The sequence below is a fragment of the Bremia lactucae genome, linkage group LG14 (assembly GCF_004359215.1).
Source record: "Bremia lactucae strain SF5 linkage group LG14, whole genome shotgun sequence".
Classification (NCBI taxonomy): domain Eukaryota; phylum Oomycota; class Peronosporomycetes; order Peronosporales; family Peronosporaceae; genus Bremia; species Bremia lactucae.
In genome coordinates, this window is record NC_090623.1 from 2,538,321 (window position 1) to 2,549,675 (window position 11,355).

Sequence of the window (11,355 nt, forward strand, 5' to 3'; positions counted from 1 at the left end):
TTAGTGCGGCTTCATTCCATGTTTGAACGATCAACCGAAGCACTGAAATATGGCTAGGCCTTTCTTCGTTTGGTGGCAAAAATGCCGAACGTAACTAGCCTTTGGCCTTAAGCTTAGCGAAATCGAAGCGAAGCTTCCTTTCCAAACGAACATCAGCCCTATCTGCAAGCTCGCTGATATTCCAAATATTATGAGGTAGGCGGGCCTGGTGGACCCAGTTCTCAAATGAGACTACGTTTTCATTCCTTGTTTCGTTTGGAAACATAGCGATCGGAATTTCCCTCATGGAGGTCACCGAAGCCCCACGGGCTTGATCACGTAAACGCGTCAAATACTGGCTTCGCGTCATTACCTTTGGCGTAAGGTATTGCTCATGAAGAGCGTCGCGGACAGCGATCTCCTCCGGTGTCCTCGCCGGGTCACCGGAGATCCAGGTGCCCAAGCTGTGACCCGCTATCTCTTTGAGACGCTCGCCCGCACTTAGTGGAGTGAATCTAGATTCACTATGAGCTTTAGCTTTCGTCATCTCGGCACGAGCTATTTCCTCTATGAGGATTGTCTGCCCTTGCTCTTCATCGAGCGGATTTGTAATGATGTTGGACTCAGGGTCCCGTGTCCTGCTCAATGCAGTTAATACATCAGCGGCACCACGTTCTGGGAATGGATTCGGGGCCGGCCGACGTTCATCTGGAGGAGAAGGCGTGAGAGAACGACGCTCGTTTTCCTCCTCCTCTGATGGAGAGTGGCTTTCAAAGTCCACCATTCCCTCATCGTCGAGGAAGGTGCTCAGAGTCTGTGACTCACGCTTGATTGTCATTAGACAATGGAATGGAAAACACAACCAAACGATTAGCTGTTTAGGTTCCAATCTCAAAGAGGAAATGAAGCGAATGTTGTCACTCGCTGTCAACAGTCTGATGGGGGAGGGTGTAATGGGGCACACATTGGTTGGAGAACCGTTGCTGTGGTACATTTACTTTATGTGTAAAATACCTTTTTATATAATGTTAAAATGGTTAGTTACTTAAATCCCATTTATTATGGTAACAAATGTGGTCGCCTCCAGATATAAATCTGGCGGCCAAAATCATTTTTAAATTAGCTAGGGTAAGGTTTTTCTATTTTTCTATTTAAATAATTAAATACAGTGCAGTTCCCCTTTTGACCTTAAAACGTCAAGTGCCTTTCTAAGGCTTGCCTATTGATCTGTGAGAGATATAAGCCTTTCTAAGGTATATCCCCTTGGGCACTAGTTGCCACTTGGTTCTAGGAACCCCTGAATCCCTTGAACTAAAATTTATTAAGCTTTTTTAGCTTGTACGACTCCCTGCGTTGTTAATCCCCTTTAGTTTAATAGAACAAAGTGACTCTCTGAATCCTTAAAGGTAGCTACGCTACGTCGCCCATCTATTAGGTTTGAAGCCAAAACGAGCAAAACGGCAACAGTTGTGTAGCCACATGACTTTTTGCTTATAAAGTTTGTTTTCCAGCTGAATGTTATAGTCCTGCAAAAAAATGATACTAAGCTCAGTACTTCTTGTTTTGCGTCGACCCGGAAACGCCTATTTAATACCTTCACTGCTATGTTACAAAAATACAACATCGTTTTACAGAAAGCTTAGAGAGATTCAATCCGTACGCGACACGTCAGAGAATTTGGCATATGTATTCAGCGTTGTCTATACCGGCTACAGCCTATCTATCACGTCGCAGAAATTAGGCTCTGAGAGGATACCCCAACCGAGGTCTAGTTGGCTTATACTTTGGAACGCCGATGCTTCCGATACATCCTATTAATTATATTTTAGAGGAATATTAGCAACCAGTGTTTCAGTGATGCAAAGACCTGCATTCATTCTGCATCAATAGCCTAGCGTGAGGTTGGTCACAAGAAATCTTTAATAGTGGTAATTCAAGGAAAGACTTAAATCGCATCTCTAGCTTACAAAAATTAAGATGATAAGTCCAGTGAACAACAACCTCAGGAGCTCATTAGAGAGCCAGCTAATGGCTGACCACAGTAGCCTGTACACCGCCCTTACCACCGCAAATCTTGTCCCAATTGATCGTATTGCAACGTCGTTAGACACATAAACCGTGTACCATGTGGCCTACTTGCCTTATGAAAGACTTGTAACAGCTTGTAATCGAGCGATTGAGCTCAGTAAGTACGCTACTTGAGAGGGGTACCTTCCGTAACATCCAGCCTTCTTACAAATTTCAAGTCCTGTCCACATATCGCAGAGCCGGGGTCAAAACCGGTCGCACCACGAGCCGTAATCTTGAAAAGTCAGCAGCTATTAATTCTCTTTCTTAAGGCTCTCAATAGCAATCATATCAGCACACGTGAACACCCGCACCTTAATTATAATCCCATGCAGAAGGACCTTTTCTGGTAGATCGCATCGGCTAACCACCATTTTTGCGTCAGTCTTAATTTCTCGGCATTGACTCGACAAGGTTTCTGGCCAGTTACGCATGACCTTGCTACGACTGCTCACAGCGCTCGTGTTGCTGAGTACAACAATGATAGAAGCAGGCAACCTTCGGAGCCAACAAGACGACGACGGGTTGATTCAAAGCCACTCGGGCAGCTCGTCGGTCGGTATCGTTGAACAAATTCGTGACGAGGATGCCATCCTCGACTCGGCCTTGTCCCAAGATTCGAGCGCGATAAACGACGCCGTCTTACGAGATAAAACCGACGATGTCCGGGCCTGGGCGCAGTGCGGAGGGCTCTACTATTTGGGGGAGACCAAGTGTCAGCAGCACACGTCGTGCAAACAGCTGAGCGACTTCATCTCCATCTGCTTCCCGAAATCGAGGCCGACAGAGAATATCGTGCGGCTTGAGCTCTAGACGCCGCCATAGCTAGGAATAGTAATATTAAGGTATGAAGTAACGAATTGGAATGTTATTAAAAGCAAACGCTTCAAGGGTACTTGGCAGCATTTACGTCTTAAATTAGGTTGACACGGCCACGATGGTGCTCCTCAATGAATGGAAACGCGTTTAGCATACGAAAACGAAAGCAAACCAAAATGGAGCAGTTACTAAACTCCCTTCGGCTTACGAGTTTCGAATCATTTTGCGAAAGTCTTCATTGGTCTTTAAAGCGCCACTTTTCGCCACTTTGGAGGCTTTGGACGCATCTATCGATACAGCAGCTTTTCGACGAAGGACTCGAGGCATCAAACTCGTGGCAGAGCCAATCACCTTGTGTCGTTGCATGTGCGGCACGTTTGTACTGTGACATTCAGCTTGACGCGCTCGTTTCTGTGAGTGCTGCTTTGCTTGCTGCTCCAGCATATGCGCAATCGAGAACCGAGAAGCTTTCATGGTCACTTGGTTCCCAAGCATTCCTTGGAGCGCAGCTACATTGGCGAGACAAACGGCTACTTGAGAAGCCTCTGCAACTTGCACGAGTCCATAATTTTTCCACTTGCCATGTCGATCTCGTAGAATCGATACCCGAGTGACCACGACAAGCTCTCCGACTTGTTGCATTGATTGTTGTAAAGCCTCTTGTAGTTCTTGCTCACTCACTTGTCGAGTTGATTGCTCTTGATTCAAGTTGCCAATATACAACGTCAAGGGATCATAGTTCCAGCAAAACCCCTCTCCGTTTGATGTTTTTCCAGCTTTTGACGCACTTGCCACGGGTGGTTGAGACCGCTTAACACGTAAAGCATGGCCATGCAAGAGAAACCCATCCCGTCGAAGTCCAGCTTCCACGCCTTCTTCGTTCGTAAATTGCACGTACGCCATCCCACGTGACAACATTCGTTCTCCACGTGTCTTGACAACGAGTCGAACCTCTTTTAACGTTGGAATTTCTCGAAACATTTCCTCAATCTCCCCTTGACTTGCGTCTTTGGATACATTGCACAAAAAGAGTGTGTGTTCATTCGTCAGACTCTTGTGTATACTTTTCTTGGCGTTGCTACTACTCTTTGCCGTCGTCTCATTACTTTGTAGTAACGCCACATTTTGCATCTTTGGACGTTGTGTTCGACATTGCTTAGCGGGCTGCTCTACCGCGATTGCCTTTCGTTTCTTTGATTTCAAAGGTTTCGTGTCTCCTTCAAATACCATAATATCCACCGGAGTTACAATGAACGCAGAATGCTTACGATGCAACCGTCGGGCGCAAAGATAATGCGTCAGATCACCATATTGGCGCTCAAAAACAAGCCACGCGTCGGCCAAAGCCAGTGGCATATCCTTCACGCGCTTCACAGCTTCGTCAAACACAGACAATCGAATATTCTCGACGGACAAGACATTCATCTGTTGGAGCGCATTATAGTACGCAATCCACGTGGCCGCGTAGTCACCAAGCAACGTGCTAAGTGTCTGTTGCCACAAGTCTTTCACTTTCGCTACTCTAGCGTCCAAAGATCGACCTGGAATGACCAGCGTCCAGCAGCATTGCGCGTGGTATTCTGCTAGTCGTAACGCACCTTCGACATACTTTGGATACGCTTTTGCCAACAACTGGTGACACTCCTGAAAGATTTCTTCAAGCATCGTCTCGACTGCCTCCATCTCCGAGCCAGTGTTGACAGTCGTAAAAGCCTGACGCCGAGCCACGTCACACCACGTCAGCAATGTGTTGAGCAAGTGTAATTCACCCATAGGTACGCTTGCACGCTCAATCAATTCTGTCCGTAGATACCTTGAAATTGCTGTCACGTCCATACTTTGTTGCTCCATTGCAATCAAGGCTTCCGTCCACGAGAACGAGTCAAATGGTACGTTTCGTACCGCTCGCTGAGCAACTTTAAGCTTCGATTGGAGACCCTTTGACTCGATAAAGTCCAAGTAAGTTACCCACAATTTCGAGCTCAAACACAATCTTGCCACTGCACGCTCATACAGACACACCACAAGCTCAGTTCCGTCACTCGAGAGCAATGGAGCAACTCGATGCTTGACAAAGTTCAGATATTGTAGCCACTTTTGCTCAAGGTCGTCTACTCCATTCACAGCGGCTTCAAAACCTTTCAATTTCTTCAGGAACGGGGCAAATACCTTTGTCTGACGAGCAACAGCTGCTTCAAACACACATTTCGATGCTGCAATATCCCGAGTATTGTAAAGAGTCCACGCTCGAAACTCTGACAAGACCAGGTCGTTTTGATCCAATGGCACTTGCATTTGTCTTGAAAACAAATCTCGAATTCGTTGTTCCTTTTCCAGCTCGCAATGTTCGTCTTTTTCATCAAAAATTGCTATGGTGAGTTCCCGACAACGAGCCCAAACTTCGTGACCTCGCGTAAAATGGGTCCCCATTGTCGTTTGCGCTTTTTCCATCGCCATATCTAGCGCTGCAGTATCTTGATGCTCTTTTATTAGGTTCAAATACTGCAGTGTTAGCGAAACCGACCAATAATCGGCCTGGGCTAGTTCATAAAGCCTCAAGAGCTCCTCGATGGAGTCACCTTTAGCCCTGCAATCTTCAATCCATTGAATGTACATGTCTTCAGTGAGAGGAAACGCAAGCTGAAAGACTGCGTACAACTTTGCTCGAAGATGATGGTATGCCTTTAATTTGTTTTCGAGCTCGGCGACGTCCGAAACAGCAGGCCAATGACTCGTAACGTGCTCAATTGCAGCCGTGTATTGCTCGTACGACACATCAATAGGCTTCGAAGCCTGTACAATCGATTCTAATGTTTCACGGCAGCATTGAGCCACGTTGGAGGACGCTGAGGGAGTTTGTAAGGCAGCGGGAATGGTTGGTGGTTTTGCGCCAGTCTCTTCGTACTCATCCAGCACTTCCACGTGAACGCTTGAGGCAAGAGAAGCGGTATATTGATCGGCTGATACATCCATGGTTTCGTCGTCGCTGGAAAAGCAAGAGGACGAGCTGTCATGGTCGAAAGATGTCGCGTTCTGAACCATCTGGGTGAATCGTAATGTTTCTGCGTGATGTGAAATACCGAGGTCGAAATATGGCGCTACTCGCAGGTACCGGTATACCATTAGGATGATACACTTCCGGTAGCTGCTCCGATAGTGACTATGTGCAAAGAACATTACGTTTACCCTGTTTTTCTCACAAAGACATAATCTGTGGCCAGATGGTAGAAGCGATAGTAATCTACGGGTACATTTCCATGACTTGGTTTTTGTATGCACCGGCGGCCTCCATCGCAATATCATTTAGTCCCACCTCTTCATCATTTGAAAGGGTGCACCCACCAGATGATAGCACGTCTACCTCCACTTCGGCTTTGCAACTGCAAGTACTATTACTACGCTTGTACGTCCTTGTCACATTGCGACGTGCGTCCAGTAGTCCAACTTGTGCAGTTGCCTCTGCGCCACATTGGAAGAACATTAAACCAAGACGACAATGCGTTGTCGAGGATTTGGCGTGTTCACGGTCGCCAGCTTTGGAGCGGTCTCGGTGGTTGCAATGGATAGCAGTATCCTTAACCCCATCAGTGTAATAAGTGTTGAGAACGCGAAGCAGCATACCCAGCAGCAGAAAGAGACGACAATTGTCCCCGAAACGACCAGCACCAGCTTTCCCGATCCTTTGCTTGGCGTGAGCGCGAACGCCGAGGTGCCGAATGCGGCCGTGCCGACGACACACGACGCGATAGAGACGACAAGGTTAGTGAACTCGACAGTTGCCACTGCAAGCTCGATGCTTGATCATGTGGTACCTAAGGATATCTCGAATGGTGATCATATGACGGAGTCTGTGAATAGTGGTATCACCCCTGTAAGCTCAAATAGCATTGTTGATTCCGCAGAATTGGCTGGAAGTAATGCAAAGCAGCCGTTTGATAAAATAAAGCGTTCGATAGCCACCATTAGACCAATGGTACACAACGTGGCTAATACAGTCGGATCGATTGCCCGTACAGTGGAAAATACTCCGTCAACTAGCGGCAAGACTATGACGTCTGTAGCAAACACCACAACGACTACGACATTGGCACCTGCTTTTAAGAAGATCAAGAAGACAGCACAATATGCAGAGAAAGTCATGACGGGTGACACATTTACTATCATAAAGCCAGCGACAGAAGCCCTTAACCCAGTGACAAGTAGCATGGGATTAATGATAGAGGCGGTTCCTAATTCAATGGACAAAGCTATATCACCGGTAGCCAGTGCGGTAACTGACACGGTTCGCAAAGCCAGCAAAGAACCTAACGAGATATCTGCGGAGGTAATCAATACAATCGGCATGTCCGGCATAATAAAACCTGTTGTGCCTGCTGTCCAGACAATCGTTGGGACGGCAACTTCAGCAGGGAAATTGGTTATCGACGCCACATCCGTAATTGATACCGTGGCCAAAAAGAATGGCTCCTTGGAAAAGACGATGTATAATCTTGTGACACCGGTAAGCTATATGGTACCTCACGAGGGGACTGTATCCAATTCAAGTCTTTCAATAGCAGCAACAACTTCTGCGGCACCTGCAGTCAAAGCGATGGCCAAGACGGCAACCTCAGCAGTGAATTTACTGACAGATACCGCAATTATGATTGACACGGTGGCTAATACCAAAGGCGAAATAATCAAGATGGTGACACCATTAATTGAAACGATACCCAACCAGGTCACGAATGCAGTATTCAACTCGATTAGCACAGCACATATGGCACCTGCTGTCCAGGCGATAGCCAACACTGCAGCCTCGGCAGTGAATGTTTTAATTGACGCCACCTCCGTCGTTGACACGATATCAAACCCCAGTGGTTCGATAATGAAGACAGTGAATGGCTCAGCGGAATTTATTGTGCCTGGGGCGCCTACTGTCGATGCGATCGTCAAGACAACACTCTCTTCCATAAAATTGATTACCGATGCCACATCCATTATCGATACCTTGGCGAAAACCAATGGCTCGATGGAGAAGAAGGTGAGTACGCTGATGACACCGGTAGGTGACACAGTAAGGAACGTGAATAACACGGCATTCAAAACAATCGGTTTGTCTGAAATCGCAACGCATATGACACCTAGAGTCAAGGCAATCACGAAAGCAGTGGCCTCTACTAAAAAGCTGATGCCTTATGCCACATTTAAAATTGAAAGGGCGGCGTTTGCAAAAGAGAAAACGGCAAGGATCCTAAAGGCATCAGTGGCCGATACACTTCTCGACAAGGTATCAAATGTAGTGTCCAGTGCAATACCGAACTCAACGATTAACACATTTGTTACGCCTTTGGTACCTGCCGACAAGGCGAGAGCAAAGATCGAGCAATTTGATGAGAGTCAAAGGACTAACGACAAATTTACGACTATAAACGCGGTGACGCCAATCCATGACACGGTATTAAGCTCAAGTAACCAAATCATAAAAGCGATAGAGCCTTTGGTTAATGAAGTAGTGACGCCAGCAGCCAACAACGGTTCAGTGCCTTATAAGAAAACGAATATCGTATCCAACGCGATCAATTCGACAGCAAAGGCAGTAATTGACACGGTTGCCACACCTCTTGCCCCTGCTGTCAAGGCGTTTGCCCTAAAAGAAGCTGATTCAGCGATCCATCCAACGACTCACGTCACGTCTCCTGTCATGAAAGCAGTGACACCCATCACTAGTATAAATACAACTAATTTAATGCTCAAACAAGTCACTGAACCCGTGAATAATGCGCTGACATTGGTGGTCAACACAGAAACTGACGCGGTTCGTAACGAGGTACACGACAAAATCGATGACACAATACCGAACGCAATCAAAAGCCCAATCATAAACTCTGCGGTCAAAGCAGTTGTCACGCCTCTAGTCCCTGCTATTGAAGCAATTAACAAGACAGCATATTTAATCGAAAAGACATCGAATGCCACATCAACTAACCTCCGGACGGTGGCATCTAACCTTGACACTGTGGCATACTTGACTGGCTCATGGGTAAAAACCGTAGTGCCTAACGTCATAGCACCTGTAACCAGCAAAGTTATTGACACGGTACTTAGTAACACAATTGTCCCATCTGTGAAATCGATTGCCAAAACCGAGATTTCCATGGTGAATTCTATCACTGATCCTATCCCATCGGTCGAAAAGCCCGTGGTTTTATTGGTGGCAAACACAACTGGCTCAATTGATCGAGCGATAAGTAACGTGGTGACATCAATTAATGATACGGTAGCTCAAAGGGTACCCACTCTGGTACGCCGCTCTCCAGTAATTAACACGGCTGTACCGCCTGCGACTCTTGCCAAAAAGGAAGCAGATTTACCTAAGCCAACAACGACTGACTTCTCATCCATGGCACCAGCAGTCATTACGACGAAAGTTTCGACAGACTCCACGACCAAGATGATGAATACGACGATCAAGAAGGAGACACCAGCAACAAACAAGGTTACAAGCACGTTAGATACGATGATCAGTAATGTAATCCAAGCCGCCAATTTTGCATCAAACTCGACCGCAATGACTGGATCTACCTCTCAAAAGGCGGCTCCAATCACACTTAATGCTACGACGACTTTAACAACGAATGAGGCTATTCAAACTGCTAGCAGCCTTACCCACGTCGTCGAGCATTCGTCTCGGCTGAAAGGAACGCATAACATGACGCATAACGCAACGACGAATAGCTTGACGGAGGAGACCTTACAGAAGAGAGACGAGATAAATTCGAGTGCGAGTTTGCCAGTTACAGAATTAAATGGCTCAAACGCAAACATAATCGACTTGGACTTGAGCAAGTCATATACCAGGAACACCAAACTGATGCCAAATCGCGAAAAGTCCACAACTGAGAACAAATTACCACCCCTATCGTCGTTATTGTCCCCGAAATCGTGGTCTGAAACGGAAAGAACTTTCGTGTCTCCAACTCTTGCTCTCAAGCCTGGCTCAAATCCAGAATCAATAGAGAGGCCAAACAATATAGCCTCTGAATTAAATTTGTCGACCATCGCGTCTCCAACAAAATCTCTACCGTCAAAGCTTGAGGCAACATCAGTAGCATCGAAAACAGACTTGCCCACAAACTCAGCAACGTTACCGTCTTCAATGCTGAGACCTGGCAACATGACGAGTCAAGAAGCTCGCGCCGAGCGTGCAGAGAATGTGTTTCAAAAGTCGAGCTTCAGCACATCGGTTTTGTTTGGTGTGGTCGGTCTTGCGGGCTGTGCGGCGATTGTCGCCATTGTGGCATATGCAAAGCATCACGCACCAGAAGCTACAAGTTTGGACGACGACACACGCAGCTCCACCACAAGAGCTCAGGACTCGATGGATAGCGTGTATACTGACCCGTTAAATACGCGGTACTCGAGTATCGTAATGATCTCACCTAATGGTAATGGCGTGTGCATCTTGTAAATAAAAGCATCAGATGCCTCTTTATACCGTGCTTCTCGCTATCAATTGTTCTTCCTAATGACTTTATAAGGTTAAGTTTAAAAAAGCTCCATGCGAATCGTTACACTATTAAGGTCCTTCTGCATGTCAATATGAGGGTAAAACACAGCCATTAAACGAGGAAAGCCGGTTACACTTTCGTACACGCGTCGCAGATAAAAGGAAAGACCACATAAACGCGGAACAAACGACAAATAAATTTAACAATTAAAGGTCGTGAATTAGCAAGCACATATTTTAAATATTACTTTAAATGAAAATAATTTAAAAGATTAGCCATTGAAAAATACAGACCAGTGGAAAAAATGTCTACCAAAAGTCAGCCTGGAAGCAGCAAAGAAAAGACAGATAAAACTGGAGTACATTTTTTGTATTAGTATATAATTAAGTTAGTATTAAGTTGATAGAACAGAAGAACTTAACTGTAAAATTTTAAATTAACCCTCTTTAAAGCAAGTGTCTTAAAGAGATCCCCTTCCTCTGCACGTACGAGTGTACGTGAAGTGAGGCACCACTCACACTGAGGCAGTGCGAAGTGGACTTGTACTGAAGCAGTACAAGTCGGCAGTGCCCCATTACACCTGGTAGTACTTTGTAGTCCGTCCAAGATAAGACACTACGCTCATGAGTATAGTGCCCCACCCCAGTACCGAGAGGTACTGAACGTAATGATGGACCGAATGCCAAAAAGAGCAGCGGTCGCGGGTTTCACGTTGTTGCGAAATCGCAACAGCGAGGCGGACCGCTAAAAACGGTCGGGGTCAGAAGGGGCGCAACGCCCTACTGATCCAGCAACCTGAAGAGAATTTGCAATCCTCTTGACTAAAGTTGCTCCAGACACACAAGCATAATGTGTCTCTGCACCTGGTGATGAGGTATCCCTCAGCACTATGAGATTAAAAGTGACAAATGATTTGTCAATTAGAGCCCTGGTGGACTGCGGAGCGTCGAATAACTTTATTCGTCGCCAGTCGCTAGAATGTCGTAGTCTCAAGTATCTT

The 11,355-nt window shown here is 46.3% G+C and overlaps 3 protein-coding genes across 3 annotated transcripts; 2 read left to right on the forward strand and 1 right to left on the reverse strand.

Annotated features, from left to right (window-relative positions):
* Positions 1-2,478: 2,478 nt before the first annotated feature.
* Positions 2,479-2,859, forward strand: CCR75_008625 (uncharacterized protein; the record flags this gene model as incomplete). Its single annotated transcript, XM_067966675.1, has 1 exon — positions 2,479-2,859. The coding sequence occupies one exon, from the start codon at positions 2,479-2,481 to the stop codon at positions 2,857-2,859; it is 381 nt and encodes a 126-aa protein (XP_067816454.1).
* A 210-nt stretch (positions 2,860-3,069) lies between these two features.
* Positions 3,070-5,988, reverse strand: CCR75_008626 (uncharacterized protein; the record flags this gene model as incomplete). Its single annotated transcript, XM_067966676.1, has 1 exon — positions 3,070-5,988. One exon carries the CDS (start codon positions 5,986-5,988, stop codon positions 3,070-3,072), a length of 2,919 nt encoding a protein of 972 aa, XP_067816785.1.
* A 373-nt stretch (positions 5,989-6,361) lies between these two features.
* On the forward strand, positions 6,362-10,315 carry CCR75_008627 (uncharacterized protein; the record flags this gene model as incomplete). Its single annotated transcript, XM_067966677.1, has 1 exon — positions 6,362-10,315. The coding sequence occupies one exon, from the start codon at positions 6,362-6,364 to the stop codon at positions 10,313-10,315; it is 3,954 nt and encodes a 1,317-aa protein (XP_067816452.1).
* Between the last annotated feature and the right edge of the window lie 1,040 nt (positions 10,316-11,355).